The sequence below is a fragment of the Otolemur garnettii genome, unplaced genomic scaffold (genome assembly GCF_000181295.1).
Source record: "Otolemur garnettii isolate 467f Iridium unplaced genomic scaffold, OtoGar3 scaffold00116, whole genome shotgun sequence".
In the NCBI taxonomy this organism is placed as follows: Eukaryota; Metazoa; Chordata; class Mammalia; order Primates; family Galagidae; genus Otolemur; species Otolemur garnettii.
This window is the reverse complement of record NW_003852511.1, coordinates 1,677,051-1,695,014: the sequence shown is the minus strand read 5'-3', so window position 1 is coordinate 1,695,014 and position 17,964 is coordinate 1,677,051. Positions and strand designations below refer to the sequence as shown.

The 17,964-nt window shown below is 43.0% G+C and overlaps 1 protein-coding gene across 3 annotated transcripts in view; it reads left to right on the top strand.

The window, feature by feature from the left end:
• The window catches only part of SIPA1L2 (signal induced proliferation associated 1 like 2), a 234,625-nt gene that overhangs the window by 93,844 nt on the left and 122,817 nt on the right, over positions 1 to 17,964 (top strand). For all 3 annotated transcript variants that reach the window (XM_023517656.1, XM_023517655.1, XM_023517654.1), the window contains exon 2: positions 13,524 to 15,263. In XM_023517656.1, the coding sequence (XP_023373424.1) occupies positions 13,781 to 15,263 (1,483 nt within the window). In that variant the 5' untranslated portion in view covers positions 13,524 to 13,780. The remainder of the gene's footprint in view (positions 1 to 13,523; positions 15,264 to 17,964) is intronic.

Genomic DNA, 17,964 nt, shown 5'->3' with positions numbered 1-17,964 from the left:
AGGTCTGGCGGAGTGTGGTGTGGACCTCGTATCTTACACATCGAGGTCTGGCGGAGTGTGTGGCATCATTTCCTTTGTGCCCCCTCTGCCTCCCTGGACATCCGTACGTGTCCAGCTTCGTCCCCTGTGATTTATCAGCGCTCTGCCTGCTGTCTCTCATCTCTCACCTGAACACTGACCCCAGGATATGTCCTGTGATGTAAGGACTCGTCTCCGTTTTCTCATTCAGCTTACCAGTCTCTGACTCTAACTCCAGTTTGAAGCTAGCTGTGGCTGTACCCCCACTTCCTCTAGTGACTATTACCCCGCTGAACTCTGGGCCACCTGGGACACAGCATTTGGAAGAGAACTGTGGCCTTCACCAAGCATAGTACTAGGGTAAGAGGGGAGGGGGTACAGGAGTGACTGGAAAGGGTCATCCAACCATGAGCTCTGTTTCTGAATTAATGCTTCAATCGTGTATGTGCTTGTGTGATGTTGTATTTTTTCCAAATTACTTTCCTCCTCTAAGGATCTTAACGATGATTCAACCTGAGAAATACCTGAGAAACTTGTTAAAAACAGTCTGGGGGCCCCACGCCCAATCTTATGAGTCAGGGTTTTTAGGAGAGTGGCTGAGGAACTCGTGTGTTTAACTCCTCAGCTAGATCTCTGGGAACTGACTTGGCTCTGGGCCACAGGCCTTTGGGAAGCTCTGACCCATGCCATCTGTCAGTTCAGGAATCTTATATGCAAGATCCAGATAGCTAATGATAGAACAGAACATTGAAGGCAGATTTTGCAGATTTTCTGTTGAACCCAGTCGCGTTTTCTGTTCCAGGTGCCGTAAGTTCCCCAGTCCACTGTCGTGTTCCTTCTGCAGTGAAAGCAGGAATCCTGCTGTAGTACTCAGGATTTTTAACATGGACGTGAAGTCTGGGCTTTGCTTTGTATTTTTCTTCTATTTGCCTAGATTGGGGCATATTGCAGCTAAGCCTCAGCATCTTTCTTCAAAATCCAAATACAAGTTTCTCAGACATTTCAGTTCATTTTAATAAGCATTATGGGATGTGCTTTACTGCCCTCAAGAAGTATGTGAACAATTTTGAAAGCTAAATGTGTTTTTCCTCCTCTCCCACCCCCGTTGAAAACTGCACAGAATTGCAAGGCCGGTCTCTTGTTACTGTGTGCGCGAATGGACTGAAAACATAGCCGACCTCACGGTGCGGAGTGAGGAGTGGGAGCTGGCAGAGTTAAGATTTCACCTGGAATGATGAGAATAGCAGCAAAAGTAACTCAGTCTTATCCAGTCCTCCCCGTCTCTCAGGCCCTCTCTCATCAGCGTTTGCACGATCTATGAGCCACAAACCCCTGATGCTCTTGCAGCCTTCTCCATCCTAATACGGGTCAGTTTACCTGCCCAGGTACTCAGGCCGCAATTCCCTGACCTGTCTTGTTCTCTGCCTTTTCTCTTCTCCCACTTCTCACCATCTCCACTGCCGCCCCCTGGTCCAGGCCCCCATCACCCTGTCTGGCCCGGTCATTGCCGTAGCCTTACCTTCACGCTCAGCTTGAGATTTCTTTTCTTCAAAACAAACTAAAGAACATTGTGAGTCAGTAAATTGCCCAACATTCAGCTGTTTAATCTGAGAGAAGATAGTTCAGTCCTTGAAAAGGAAGTGGGAAGAGGAAGATTCGAGAATGGTGCATTTAACTTTATTTTCATCTCTCAGAGTCGCATCGAAACCTAGTTCAGAGTTGCGTTTTCACCCTCAGAGCTGCATCTGACCCTAGTTGTGCATGAGCCTCACCTTTTAAAAAGCTCTAGATTCCAGGGTTACATCCTCTGAGCCAGAATCTCTGGAGCTAGAGCCTAAGAATCAAGGTATAAAAATGTTAGGTAATTTTGAAAATGCATAGTCGGGTTAGAGAACCACAGGTCAAAACTCAGCCCAGATGTGTTAACTTAGAAAGGATATTTACCTTTTTGCTTAGAAATCTGTGCTGAATACTTAAGAAACCTTTCTAGTTCACTGTACTTTATGGAAGTGCTCAAGCCTGCCTGTGCTTTAAGGAGAAACTCTGGCTCAAATGTGAAGGGGACTTGATGACGTGTTCTGGTTATACAGGAAAGAATACAGGAGAAACAGGTTGGTTCCCCTTTAGAGACAAGGTTCAGAGGAGTTCTGCTTTAATCACCAGTGACTGCTCAGACTGAAGTCTGGGAACTGCCACTTCGCTCCCAAACTGTGGTGTCGATGGTGAAATGAGGCTTCAGGTGCTGATGACTCAGCACCCTGCGGTAGGCAGGGCAGTGCTCACCAGTATGAGGCCCTCTTACAGCCTGCTTTTGTCTCTGTCAGCCACAGTTGACAGCTTCTCCCCACACACAAGAATAAAAATTTGCAACTCCTTGCTCTTAGCCGAGGAAAGAGAGAAGGAAATCGTGATGTCGTAATTGCAGTCCTGTCGCCGTATCCCAGCTGGTGTCCAGTTTTGCAATGCGTGTGTTTTTACTCTTAGCAAGTACACTATGGGTGGGAAGGTGCACAACTCTGGGTGCTGTTTTAGTTAGTATGACCCAAGAACGACAGCGGAAATCCTTAGTGGGCATTCTTTGAGCCCGTGCTCATCAAATGTGCTTTGTCTGGAAGCTTTTATTGGCCTTCCCCAAGCCAAGAGCCGTGTCTCCCATCCTTCTGGGCCAAGCTTGACACTTGGTAGGTAGATCGGTAGATGTGTTGTTGGTGGTGGATGAATCTAATACAGACTGTGGTAGAATAAAGGAACAAAGTACCGTGAAGGCAAAGTTTCAGAGTAAACAGAAGTTTGGAAGGGAAAAGAGTCAAAGATGGTTGTGAATGCACAGATTTGCCACTTTTAATGGGAGAAGAAAGACCTTTCAAGCAAGGGAGCTATCTAAGCAAAAGCATAGAGGTGGGAGGGTTAGGCAGTCGTGGGTCTTCAGTCCAACCGAGATACGTCTGGCAGTTGTGCTTCTCCAGTCTGACTGAGATCTGTCTGTACCAAAATGGATCATTTTCATTAGTACCACGTGGCTCTTCGACCCCCAGTAGGAAGTCAGCTTTGTTCCTAACTAGTGGTATGGGCTTGGACAAATCCTTTAACTTGTAGGTTTTAAAGTGGGGGTGTGAGACTAGATTACCTCCCTTAAGATCTCACGTTATGATGTGGAAGAAGGTGATTGACACTAAAAATTCTAGACAGGGCTCTGCTCAAGAGAAGAAAGACCATTCTTTGAGGCAAAACCAGAAAGGATCAGTAAAGCGTGATAGTTGGTGGTGGTGTGAAGTTTTGATGTGATTTGGTGGTGGTGTGGCCAGGATCGCGTCCAGTCTGTTCTGCCATTCGCACGTGAGATCCCTTGGGATATTAGGGTGACTAGTAGCAGCCAACTGGGAACTCAGTGCCACTCGACTGAGAGCTGGGCCTGTGCATGAGCCTCTGGTGGAGCCAGGCTGGAGCAGCTGCTGCCTCCTCACGGCTGTGTGGGAATCTGCCCTCAGTCTGGTTCAGAGAGAGCAGGAGGAGAGGGGCCTTCATCAGGAAGGAGGGGCAGCAGAGTCACCTGAAGTTTACGAATTTGGGTTCCATTGGACAAAGTCAGTAATTTTTGTTTTAGTTTAAAAAAAAAAAAAAACACTTCAAACTACAACGATTGAAAGCAAAATTCAAAGAAAAAGAAAAGTACTTCTTTAGCAGGAGGCTGAGGCAAGAGAATCGCTTAAGCCCAAGAGCTGGAGGTTGCTGTGAGCTGTGATGCCACGGCACTCTATCCAGGGTAATATAGTGAGACTCCATCTCACACACACAAAAAAATAATAATAATAATACTTCTTTAGTCAGTGTTTTAATTTCTAATTCTTAAAGGCCACGTATAAATTTGAAAATAGAAAGAATGAAGCACCTTGGGTTCTAGGTCTGCCTCTCCGGAGTCACGGTCATTTGATTGTAGGCAGATTCCTTCCTATTTCACTGCCTTGAGATTTTGTCCTTGTTTGTTTAAATAAATGGGGAGAACAGTCTCCCTCTCATCTTTCCAGGGTTTTTCCTAGAAGAAGGGTTTTGATAATGGTGAATCACTCAGTAAATATAATACATTAACATTGGATAATAAGTGTTACGTTATTAAACAAGGTATTTGGGTCTACCTGTGTTTGTCAGAAAGCTGAGACATACACGCTCTGCTTGCTGATGATGTGAGATGAGCTTTCACTGATGGATGCTGCGTCTGTGTCACAGAGAGCCGTCCAAGTCCAGTTTCAGCATCTCATTCATTAACTTAGAGATGCAGAGAAAGTAGTGATTTCCCATGACAGCAAGTTTTCATAAAGAAATGGGGTTATTAGTGTTCCTGTTATATTAATAAAATGTTATATATTAAGTGGTCATTCTTTACTTCTTTTTTAATTCAGGTAAAGATCTTTGGTACTAGGAACTCCTTAAAAAATAATCAAGACAAATTAATTAGTGTGATTCTGTAATTAAAAGTGGATTAAGTTTCCTTTTCACATTTAGCATTCAGTTCCTACTTTAGAATGTCCAGATGCAGTATGTTTAGGAAGAGTTTCCACCTCAGTGCACTGGAATTTGCTCCCTTTGACTAGGGAATTGAAATTGTATATCCCTCTGGAAGCAAATGGCTTATTAAAGTGCGTTATGGGAAAAAATTCCTTAAGGATTAATTCTAACTTGACTCTTGGGTTTGAGTTTCCAGGAAACTGTTTTCTGGAGAATTGAATGAGCTAGGCTTACAGCTAATCAACAGGGCAAGAACAGTTACGAGTGAAGGCAGATAATTAAAAAGTATAAAGTCTCTTCTGCATCTGTCCTCATTGGTAATTCTTAATTTAGTTGACCTCTGACGCCATGCCCCAAAGTTTTCTGTTTTCTTTTAGGACACCTTTATTGCCGCCGAGGGACATAGAATTTGGACTCCAACAGTAGATCCAGTATTTTTAATACTTTTCTTCACTTACTCACCAGGTCATTGGTTTATTTGCAGGCCTGCCCTTCTGTGAAGCTAATTTGTTTTATTATGTCAGTAACATTGGAGCTGACTCTCTGACATTTCATTTGCATTTTGTCAGGCCCCCAGGAAGACTGGGGCGGTGGAGCACAGGAAGCTTTGGGGAGTCCCCCTCAGAGAGGACTTCACTGACCTCAGCGTGGTCTGGGAAGAAAGACTCCTTGGGTATAAGGAGTCTTGTGATGTGGGGAGGGACACTGGCAGGCATGGCCAGAAGGGTGTTAAAATCCACAGCCATGGTCTCTGGTGCTTGGATAATAGGGAGGGGACAGTGTCAGATGAGTAACTTCTATCCTTGCCCACCTTTGAAGGATCAGTGTAACTTTAGGATTGCAGTTCAGGGCAGGACATGTGTTAGAACACTGTATATAGATTCTGGAATTGGAAGATGTCCCTAGCAGCGGGTTAGGGGCTGAGGTAAGAAGTGCACACACCGTCCTGCTTGCTTTTGGCAGTTAAACTTGGGTGCTGCCAGGTCCCTGGGTCTGGGGAGCCCAGATCTGCTTTCTCCTGCAGTGGAGTCCAGCTTAGGTGGCTTTCAGTGTCAGTACGACAGGGAGTGGATTAGTCTCGGACGCTCCTCAGAGAGGTTGCGAAGATCAGTGTGAAATTCAGTGATGACTTTTTACATGGCATTCATTTTCTCAGTTACCATGTTGCTAGCCGCTCCGTCTGTTTCACTTCTGATTCTCCTTGCTCCCTGGGCTTCTGCTTCCCCAGTTTTAAATCGCTCCTTGATGGGATGGAAAGGACATGGCTAGGGCTACAGACGCACCTGGGTAGGCGCCTTAACCCTCAGGCTCAGGCTTCCTTTTGCTGGGCGTCCAGGGACTAGCAGACACACGTTTTGCGTGAGTGCTGATGTGTGCTTCTTGTTTGCCCCACGGTGTCTGAGCTGAACAGACGTTATCCCCACTGCCCAGATGAAACCAAAGTGAGTCAGTAGGTTGCTGAGTGTCCCAAGTTAATAATGTCCCCAGAGCTAGACAACAATGTTCTTAATTCTTAGTCTTTTGTGCCCTCTTCTCCACGGCCAGCCTTGTGATGTACCAAGCATGATACAAGGTGTGAGGCACAGGAAAGTGGGTCTGAGTCCAGGATATTATCATCCCAGCCAAAGTAATTTCCACTGTGTGGGAATGAGGGCAATATTTTTGTAAATAACTTCCATGAAAAATATATACTTTTAAAATTAATTAGCAATAAGTATCGTTCACCCAATGCTAATATCCATTCTCATCTTTAACTCTTTCACTGTGGGACTTTAAAGGGGGGACAGGAAACTAACGGTGCTCTAATTTTACTCAATGAAGAGTAACGTGTAATATGCTCTGTGTAATTTAAACATTCACTGTTTATTTGTGTGTATGCATATGAATTAATGTATATAGTTATGCATTTTGGGCATTTTAGAGAAATACAAGGAAGAAAGCAGAAAGCATGTGCGTGGCTACTTGGAATAGCTAATTGCTACCATAATATAGGGATGTTTCTTTTCAGTATTTTAATGTGTATAGATTTTTAACATTCTTTATTTCACATTTTATGTAAAGTTTTGTATATGGCTGTTTACACATAATCCTCAATATGAATCCTCAATCTCATGCATATTTTCTAAAAACTTAGGGGCTGTGTTATATTCCATTCTATGTAGACATAACGTGTACCTCTGGCTACTGGCCGTGGAAACTTTCAGATTTTCATTTTCATTGTTTTGGTTGAATATCCTTTTTTATCTCTTATTGTCTTAGGTAGATGTTTCAGTTGTAGACTGTTGAACCAAAAGATTTGAAGTTGAACCAAAAGTTTTGTAGTTGTTATATATATTCTCTGACTTGTGCTCAGACGGTACTGTCAGTTTGCCTGCGTCCTCAGTGTGTGGGGTACAGGTCCCACTGGCATGGAGCGCGCGTGTGTGTGTGTGTATGTGTGTGTGTCTGTGTGTGTGTGCGTGCGCGCGCGGCACACATGGAGATCACTTGTGTCCCTTGGCTTGGTCAGTGTAGCATCATATGCTTTTAACCTGAAGTCTTCCGGGACTTGGTATAAACACCTGTGTCTTACCCAGCTAAGCTGCCCGAGGAGGAGGAGGAGGCTTTCCCCTTCATGTTTCTTGTCCTCCCACCCTCTGCAGCCAGCACAGCTCCTAACAGACTGAATACGTTATTTACCGAAGTGACAGGAGGGTTTTTTTGTTCCAGATAATAAACGGCAGAGCGCTTTCAACAAAACTCAGTATCTTATAATTCACACAAACATGAAAATAGTGCAAAGATGGCTTTCGGTGTGTGGGACTAGTGAATGGAGTTTGTTGTGTATTTGCTGCTGAAATTACTATTTTAAAAAATGCAACCCCACCCCGTTGTGCGGGTTGACAGGGTTTTCTTTTCATGTGCTTTATGCTGAATTGAAAGGAAACATCCTCCGATTCGGTGGCTTTGTCGTTGACTTGTGCGTTTGAACAGAGGGTACCGCGAAGCTGGCTGCTCTGTTCTGTTTACTTCAGTTTTCAGTAGTTTTGATTGACTTTAGTTTTGCTGGGCATCGTGACATAAACCCTTTGCAAGAGTCTCCACTGGGATTCAGTGGAGAACAGTATTAGTGAGAAGACAGTGCGAGGTGAATTGCTCTTTGGAGTCAAAAACAGGAAGGCTCTTTCTTGGTATTTTTTAATGCTACAGCCTGCCCAATTTTTATTATAAAATGCTCAGTTCCCTTCTTTGCTGCCCAGTATGACTAATTTTTCATTTGAAGAATAGAACATATTATTTCCTGTGATTCTTAAATGAAAACAACAACTACAGGCTACATTGGTGGGCATTAAATAGAAATTCTTTTCTTCTTTTGCTGTGTTTTCCGCAGACACAAATGCATCAGCTTAAATTGTTAATTAGGACGACTGATGGCCTGCAGTGCCATCTGTAATTCAAGGGCCACATTGCTGGAAAGGTGTATTAGCTAATAACCTCCTGAGGGAAGGAGGTGGGAGCCATGTCCTTTTATCTCTTTCCGATTTAAAAAATTTAATGGGAAGCAATCAGTACTCACAGTTGTTTTTCTGTCTTCAAAAAATTCCATGATCAACATCGTCTACTTAACAACATGGCTCTTTATTTAATTCTATTTTTGACAAATAGATGGATAGGGTAGCGGCTGACTTCCAGGAAGTGGATCTTGTATTTTATTGACACACAGGAAGTTACAAACCCCATAATTATCTCTTTCCAATACAATATAAAGTCCTTAAAATTATTTTAAATAGAAGTTGTAGTTGGGAAGGGAATAACTCCTGAGTAGATGGAGATGTTTGGGGCGATTCCTTTACCTTCTACAAGCTGTTTGCCTCCTGGGTTATCAGTTGAGTGTTGAGTCAGTCCTGCCTGGTGTTTCTCTGATTCTTCACACGTGAATCAATCAGGAACCATCTCCTATTTTGTGAACATTTGCTCCTTTGCATTTCCATTACTGTGCCTCTTTGGACTAGTGATAGATCTTATCATTTGTTCAAAACAATTTATCAGTCAATACTCGTTAATTTTTTCCACTATAACTTCCAGAACTTTAAATCTCATTGAATCTTTAATAGATATAATGAACCCCATATTATAGATAAGAACCCGAGTCTCAGGATACGTACGCACTTTGCCACAGTCTTAGCCAGCGTTTGATAGAACTGGATGTTTGCTGAATGTCCACATGCAAAGACCTGGCTGTGCCTTCACAGGACTCACAGTTTAAAGGAGGACAATGACAAGTAAGGAACCTGGTATGAAACAGTGGTGTGACCTGTGATAAGAAAAAGGCCGCAGGATACTGTAAGATCCTTCCCTTAGAGCCAACCTTCAGATTTGAGAAGGCTTCTGGAAGATAAGAGATGTGAGCTGAGAGGTAGATGTGGTTGATAACACCTTTTAGCAAAATAGGGGGCAAGAGTGTCTGGATAGGAAACGAAGGCCAGCATGCGAGTTTAGTGGGAGGAAGTCTGAAGCTGGCAGGGGGCACGGCGGGCACTCGTGCACCAAGTCATGAGTGGCCCAGGCTGCCTTGAAACAAACAGGCTTTGATTTTTCCTGAGGGAAATGGAGAACTGTGGAAGGATTTCATCACAATCTAGCAAAACTATGATAGTGTCTGTATATATGGCAGTAGCAGTTGAAGAGGATGGATGTGGATTTGAAGAGCATTTAGAAGGTAAAATGATCAGAATCAGGCGTGGGTTGTGAAGGGACAGCAGGATGAACTCTGGGTGTTCCGTCTGGACACCTGAGTGATGGGTGGTGGTGTCCCTGAGCTGGGCACAGAGCATCAGGCTCGGTGCAGGGGGAGATGGGTAGAGGATGTACACTGTCATAGCACCACTTAGAAGTGTTGACTATGAGATGTTCTTGAGCTTGTGGCTTAAAGATTCGTGAGTCGTCAGCATAGAGACGGCATAGGAAACTACTGGGATTGCACGATAAAACATGTACAACTGAACGAGAAAGCAGACCAGAATAGGCCCTGAAGAGCCTGAGCATTTGAAGACCAGAGGAGGGAGAGCCAGCCGGGAAACCAAACGAGAGAAAAGAGAATCCTGTTAGGAGAACGTGTGGCCTCAGTGCTTCGGGGTGCTTTGGCTTGCAGTCACATCCGTGACTCTCAACCACTTTCAGTGGTTCTCAACCTTCCTAATGCCACAGCGTATTTCCATTGTTACAAAGGGGTTGCAACCCACAGGTTGAGAACCGCTGGTTTAGATGGATGCACATAGTTAATCGTGGCTGCCAACTACGTGCCTGTCTCTTGGGGCTGGAGGCATCAGCAGTGACTGTGCTGGACCCGCACCTCACTGAGAAGGAGTCACCAAGCTGCTTCACTTACAGCTACCCGAGAGACCCCCCAGCAAACCTCAGCTGAGTTATTTTCTTCACCATGAAGAATCATTAGCAAGTAGATATGGGGTTCTTGTGGAGACAGAATTTTTCAGGTGCCCTTTCCTGAACTCCTGCTTTATTCTGATGAGACAGTCCGTAGCCGCACCACGGAGACCTACTTCTCTGGGGATGTCACTCACAAGATCCTCCATGTAGCCTGTGCAGTGCGTGAAAAGTGAAGGTCGATCTGACACCAGCGTGAGCTTTCCACCAAGAATATATTTTATTCCCCTCTACAAATTGTAGGTGATAAAACCCCGAAGAGGAGAATGCTGCTGTTATGAAGTTCTCATGTCTAAAAATATTTTATCTTTGGTACCATCTTGATGTTTAAGTCAAGATAGATTTCTAAGAACTAACTTTAATAGCCGTACATATTAAAAACTTACTAGTCAAAAATATTATTGAACTTCCCTATTAGTTTATAACCATTATTATTTAATGAAAGCCTGTTTATGAAATTGTCTCATATCCTTGGTTTGAGTAGCTTACTATAGTATGAATATGAGCTTGCTTTATAGATATTTAGTTACAGCTTCACTTAATACTTTCCAGCATGTACCTGGACTTATTTTCTGGTAAATGCATTTCAGGGTATCAGGCCTAAAGTCTCAGCAACACCTCAACTCTTTGATGGTCTTCTTGGCCACAGAGAGAGGGTAAAAGTGTGGTCAGTTTATCCCTCTTGTTATTCTCTGCCCAATTATACATGTTAGTGTTAGAGCTGATGAAATATTGGTATGAAAAATAAGCGTTTTACTATAGTTATGCTTGTATTATAAATCTGCTATATAATTTTAACCATTTTTCCCCTTGAATGGGGCATATAATATGTGCATGTGGTGGTTCTTCAATCCATTTGCTACAGCTGCAGTCCTGATTAGTGGCTCCATTATAACTATAACACTGGTCTTAAAGACTCACTGATGTCTCATGGAAAACTTTGAAAAACATTCTATTTAAAGACAATTATGCTAAAGTATCACATGTTCTCCATTTCTATTTTATCCTTATCACAAAAAAAATCTTTAAAAATCATAACTGAAAGAATATTTTCATACACCTTCAGGAAAGAGTTTCATGTACTGTGTTTGATATTGTTTTTATCCTTTATAACAAACCTAATAATAAAATTTGGTATAAATTCATGTATTTTAATTGCATATGTTTATATTTAAAAATAATCCTTGGGCGGCGCCTGGGGCTCAAGGAGTAGGACATTGGCCCCATACGCCAGAGGTGGTGGGTTCAAACCTAGTCCCAAGTTTTGTGGTTTCAAAAACCACACACACAAAAAAAAATCCTTATTTTTGGACTATATCTTTGTCTTCCATTTCTTTAGGATAGCAATGAAATAAACATTTTTTATTTTTAATATTGTCTGTTAAACAATGAAAAACTTAACAAATGTAGAGGGGTATGAAAGCTCACAAGATGGATTTTCAAAGCGTATGAGGACAGTAAATCCCGATAGTGTTACAGTCAGGTTTCCCAGAGCTAATTATTTAGTATCTGTCTTGTCTTTGCTAGTCCTGGTTTTAATATTTCATAGTTTCTCTAGGGTGTTTTTATACCTCTATTAGTGGTGGCATAAACTTAAGACCTTTCCCACGGACCATGATGAATAGGTCATAGGTGTGGCTTACTCAGCTCAGGGGTGGTGGGTCGGTCCACGGGTGGTCAGTCTACAAACTGTGCCTCTAGCCTTTCCTGCGTTGACTCCAATGTGCTTACAACACTGGTGCTTCAGTGTGTGCCACAGCATAGAGAAGGAAGGGGCGTAGGGTATGTCCTAATATTTTAATTAGCGTTTATTTGATCTTTTAAACAGGAAGGTAAAGGAGTTTCAGAACAATAGTTAATGTGGTTCTTTGCATTTCCTAGACACGTATATATATATTTGTTACATCATTTTTAGTTAGCAAATGGTTATGTCCCAAAGTACCAGAGTACAGCTTTCTAGTTCATTATGCTACAAGCAACTTGTGTGCCGGGTACAATAAAGGTGCTCAGAGATGTAAAACACCGAAACGTATCCGTGTGGTAGCAGAAACTTGAGCTAATCAACTCCTTAACTTTGTCTTCTAACTTTATCTATAATTAAACAAATATTTGCAGGGATTATATATTTTCCCAACTCATGACAGATTATCTTACTCATTGCCATAAGAGTGAAAGAACAACTATACCTCTTCTGAAAATTATAATGAAAATAAAGATATAACATGGCCAGTTTTCTTCACCCTTCACCAAAGCATAAGAAGTAACTGCAATTCATTTGAAAAAATGTTAAAAGCGCCCAACTACCTAAACAGCGTAAGAACCCTTTGCAGTGGGCTCTTAATGACTTGAGGTGAGGGTGTCGTGGTTGATCTCTTGGAATAGCTGGTAATTTACTTAGATGGCAGTTGTCCACCCCATTCCACTAGGAAAAAAAAATCAGTCTGGGCCTGACAACATGCTGTCTGTTCCCAGAGCTGTTCCATAATTGAAGAAATATGATATTTTAGGATGTGGCAAACAAGGAGAAAATGAACAGTCAGCTACTTCCATTCATAGAAAAAATGTACCATCCCATGGTTCTCAGAACGAGAAGATAAATGGCACACATAACCTATTTTACTTAGGATTATTATGTTTAAAAGGATCAAGGATGACTGAATTATAGTTATTTTCTATATAATCAAGCTATTATCAAATCTCTTCCTGGAAACTGAAAAAGTGACAACTTCTTGTCTAATAATCTTTCTACTGAAAACGTATTTGGGCTACTTTAGAGGCTGAAGCAAGAGAATTACTTAAGCCCAAGACTTTGAGGTTGCTGTGAGCTGTGATGCCATGGCACTCTACTGAGGGCGACGTAGTGAGTCTTGGTCTAAAAAAAAGTAAAAAAAAAGTCTGTAGTATACCATACTAAATCCTTGAAGACCTCTTCCCACTTTAAGGAGGGTCTCTGTGAGCTCTAATTTGATTACAGAGGACCATTATGAAAACTTACTTGCTAACGTCTGGTATTGATCCTTTTGTTATGGGATATTTTGAATCTTAACTACTTAAGAAAATAAAATAATAACACATTACATACGTGACTGTTGTGCTTCTCTTACAGCTAATTTATTCGTGGGAACGCTGCCTGATTACCTACTTTAAGCCAGGCCACGTTAATAGTTAATGTTGGTACACAGCTGAAAGGCACGATTCCGGGTGTGGAGGAGCTGAGAGTCAGCTAGTCAGCAAACAGCAATTAGAGATAAGGAAAATTGTGCCGTTGGGTGTAAATGCGGGAGGTGTGGGGTCACAGAGGAAGCACTCTTTGCTCAGATGTGGATGTGGGTGGGAGGCATTCTGGAAAGGTTTCTCAGAGACATTAATGCTTGATTGTGTGGTGTGAATTCTACCTAACCCCACAAAGAGAGAAAACAGGTGTTGGAGAAAGACAGAGATGCTCAGCAAAGCTGTGGATATGTGAAATTTCACAGACAGAAGCATGAGAGAAAGACAGATAATAACCTGTACTATAGCATGTATTGAACTTGAACTATATTAAATTACTAATGGCTATTTCCTGTCTTTTAATTCAGGTGAAGGAAATTCCCATGACCAGATGTCTCAAGGAGTGCTTTTGAAAAGAACCAGAGGTGTGCAAAGTTATTACCGTGATGGAGAAGCAAGTTGGTTTTGGAGAAACTATATTCTGAGGATGTTGTTTGCTTTTGGTTAAAGAAAGACTACTATTATAGAAAAAGCCTATATATCTGCATTTATTAGACCTTTGTAAATAACAATGTAATTAGAATTACACCAGTCTTCCTGATGAGACTTGGAGCTTTTGGTAGACATGAGTGACCCAAGGCAGTCACAAGAAGAGAAGCACAAGCTTGGCAGAACTTCTTCCAAGTTCAAGGATTCTCCCAGAATCATGCAGTCAGATGATTATTTTGCTCGAAAATTTAAAGCCATTAATGGCAACATGGGACCTGCTACTTCTTTAAATGCCTCAAGTTCCAGTGAGAGTAGTGGGGGTCCAGTTAATGGTACCCCAGCTGTGCCTAAAATGGGTGTGAGAGCGAGGGTGTCTGAATGGCCTCCTAAGAAGGACTGCTCCAAGGATCTGACCTGCAAAGCACTGTGGGAAAGCCGATCTCAGACCAGTTATGAAAGTGTCACCTCTGTCCTGCAGAACGGGCAGAATGACCAGAGTGATGGTCAGCAAGAAGAACAGCTTGATCTGGACTTTGTGGAGGCAAAGTATACAATTGGAGACATCTTTGTTCATTCCCCTCAAAGAGGACTTCACCCCATAAGACAGAGAAGCAACAGTGACGTCACCATCAGTGACATTGATGCTGAAGATGTCTTAGACCAAAATGCCGTCAACCCCAACACCGGGGCTGCCCTGCACAGGGAGTATGGAAGCACCTCATCCATCGACAGGCAGGGCTTATCTGGTGAAAACTTCTTTGCTATGCTCAGAGGGTACCGAGTAGACAACTATGATCACAAAGCAATGGTCCCTTTTGGGTTCCCTGAGTTTTTCCCCTGTGATCCTGCAATCTCTCCCAGCCTTCACGCAGCAGCACAGATTTCTAGGGGAGAATTTGTCCGCATCTCAGGATTGGACTACATGGACAGTGCCCTTCTGATGGGGAGAGACAGGGACAAGCCTTTCAAACGGAGGTTGAAATCAGAATCTGTGGAAACATCCCTCTTCAGAAAACTTCGAACTGTTAAAAGTGAGCACGAAACTTTCAAGTTCACGTCTGACCTAGAGGAGAGCCGTCTTGAAAGGGGCGTTCGCTCTTGGAATTGTCAGCGATGTTTTGCACATTATGATGTCCAGAGCATTTTGTTTAATATCAACGAAGCCATGGCTACACGGGTTAGTGTGGGGAAAAGGAAGAACATAACCACTGGGGCTTCTGCAGCGTCCCAGACCCAGATGCCCCCAGGCCAGACGGGCACCTGTGAGTCCCCTTTGGGGAGCAAGGAGGACCTCAACTCCAAAGAGAACCTAGACGCTGATGAAGGTGATGGGAAGAGTAATGACCTCGTCCTCAGCTGTCCTTACTTTAGGAATGAGACTGGAGGGGAAGGTGACAGGCGGATTGCACTCTCTCGGGCCAACTCGGCCTCTTTCAGTTCTGGTGGCGAAAGCTGCTCCTTTGAATCGTCTCTCAGTTCTCACTGCACAAATGCAGGCGTCTCTGTCTTGGAAGTGCCCAGGGAAAACCAGCCCATTCACAGGGAGAAAGTGAAGCGCTACATCATAGAGCACATTGACCTTGGGGCCTACTATTATCGCAAATTCTTCTATGGAAAAGGTAAGGTGGAGCCCTGGATGATTTCTCCAGGGTTCTGTTTGTGTTGGGACATCTTCTTCAGAGGATTGCTGGGCGTCACCCCTGACTGGCCCTCCGTTGCTGCCAGACCAGTCTCTTCTTTTTAGGAATCCCTAATTTCTTACCTTTGTTTTCTAACCTGTTGAATGCCTTCTTTTTTCCCCTTGCCAATGTGCAAACATCACATATCTTGATTTAAATTTACCCCTTGTAAAACAGTCCCCTGTGATTAACTCTATCCCTGTCCTGTTTCTCTGAATAATCCCTTAGCTTACAGTGGCTAATTCTGCAATTCACCCTCTAGTCTTTTTGTAGTTTGCTTCTACAAACTGTAGTGTGGTGTGTGTTGGATGTGTTACATCTTTATTCAAAGAAGGTATGAATTAGCATGACAGGCAAACTGAATTTTCTTGCACAGAAGTGGGCTTCAATTGATGTTAAGATACAAATAATTCTCCTATGGTATTATTTAGAAATTCTTTTATTCTATGTAAAATGAATGATTTTTCCTTGTTTCATTTTTCGAGACAGAGTCTCATTTTGTCTTCCTGTGTAGAGTGTGGTGTCACAGCTCACAGCAACCTCCAACTCTTGGACTGAAGCAATTCTCTTGCCTCAGCCTCCCATGTAGTTGGGACTATGGTCGCCCATAACAATGCCCGGGTATTTTTTTGCTGTTGCAGTTGTCATTGTTGTTTAGCAGACCCGGGCCAGGTTTGAACCCACCACCCTCAGTGTATGTGGCTAGTGCTGTAACCGCTGTGTTATGGGTGCCGAGCCAGATTTTTGGTTTTATTCATAATTTTAGGCTTAAAGGATGCATTCTTCAGAGGTCATGTAGGTGAATCTTAAACCTTTAAATAAATGTCCTTAATTAGCACAGGGACACAAGAATCCACTGTAGAGACCTACAAAGAAACAGGTTCCATACACGTATCAGTGACACATACCGCAGGAAGGGACACTCAGGTGGCTCTCCGTACCTTCCTGCTGTGCCCCTTCCTTCCAGCCCAGCTTCCTTCTCAGGGCTCCTTTTCCTGTCTTTAGTTTCACCTGTCACCCCTCTTCCCACTCTTAGGAATAACCTGACGGGGCGCCTGAAGAGGCAGAGGAGGGCCCAGCTAGACTTCCCCCTGCCCTTTAGTGAATAGACTGTTCTGCCGAAGTGTGGGCGACTGTGTGATGACTGTTCCTTAATTTCTTTAGTTTAAGTTCTATCTTCAGAATGTTTACATGTGATTTTTGAGCCTAGATAGTTCTTTTTGGAGGAGGGCTGAGTTGGGGAGGTAACTCAGCCAGCATGATGCCACTCCGTCCCTTCTAACATTACAGCCGGGAGCAAACCTTTTTTATTACTTTTCCCATGGACTGTAGACTTAAGAGAATTTGTTTGCCAGATAAGTTGTGATTCTTAAATTAGTAATTTCCCCCCTTCTGTTTTTACATTAATTCAGACTTAACAGATCCCATAATCATAGTCTTAGGACAACACCTCCGTGAGAGCAGTGATCCTGATGCAGTCAAGCTGAGTAAACAGACACTTGCACTGCAGCTGGCCGTCACTGGCTTGAGCTGTTGCCCTGTCCTCGTGCTGATGACGTAACAGGCCTGAAATAATTTTGTCAACAGGTCTTTGTTCTCTGCTGTGTCTCCTCTGCCTTCCCCGCAAAGTTCTGGCTTCTGGGGTGCATCAGGACTGCCACAACTGTTTACCTAAGGGCAGCGCATCCAGGGACACCGCCCAGGGTTGATCTCCCGGCGGAAGTGTGTTATTTTTGGAAAGGGAGATCATAGGGAAATAGTTTCCTAATTAAAGTTGTTTTCATTAATAAAGCCATGGCTGCCAATACTAGCAATAAAATAAAGTCTCCTAGTTTATTATGCCCTAAGATCCCCAGGTAATTAGTCATTCTGCCTAGCTGAGTTTTGTAAATTGTGATTCATCCTTTAAAATACCAGAACATAAAATTTTTATATATGTTCATATTTATGCCAAGACTCAGTGCCAGCATCTCATCCATACTTTATTGCATGTCTTAAGTGTAACCTGTGCCCAAGGTTGCCACCAAGTGATTCAGTAACATCCCCCAAATGTGTTGCGTGAGATGATTTCAGCTTGCTGCGTTCTGCTTGTTTTCTTAACTGCTTCTTGTAGTTTTTCCTCTTGAATTCTCAACTGTCACTTCTTGATAATTTTAAAGACTCCTCTGGAAGTGATCTATATCCTTTATCTTTTTTGATTTGCTCCTTAGAATTTTTAAGGACATTGTAAATGACATCAAACTTGTTAGGTTTGACTGTGAGATTAAAAAAAAGAACTGGCCTGGTGGCTCACACCAGTAATCCTAGCATATTGGAGGCTGAGGGAGGAGGACCACATAAGCCCAGGAGTTCAAGACCAGCCTGGGCAATAGAGAAAACTCATCTGTACAAAAAGTTAAAAAAATAGTTGGACATGGTGGCACACGCCTGTAGTCTCTCCTGCTGAGGCAGGAGAATCTTTTCAGCCCAGGAGTTGGAGGCTGCAGTGAGGTATGATGACGCCACTGCACTCTAGCCTGAGTAACAGAATGACACCCTGTCTGAAAATAAATACATAAATAAAAATAAGTGAATCAATAAGCTCCAAAGAAGAATCTCCGTATAGACACCCTGTGAGTGTATGATGAGTGGGTGTAGATGT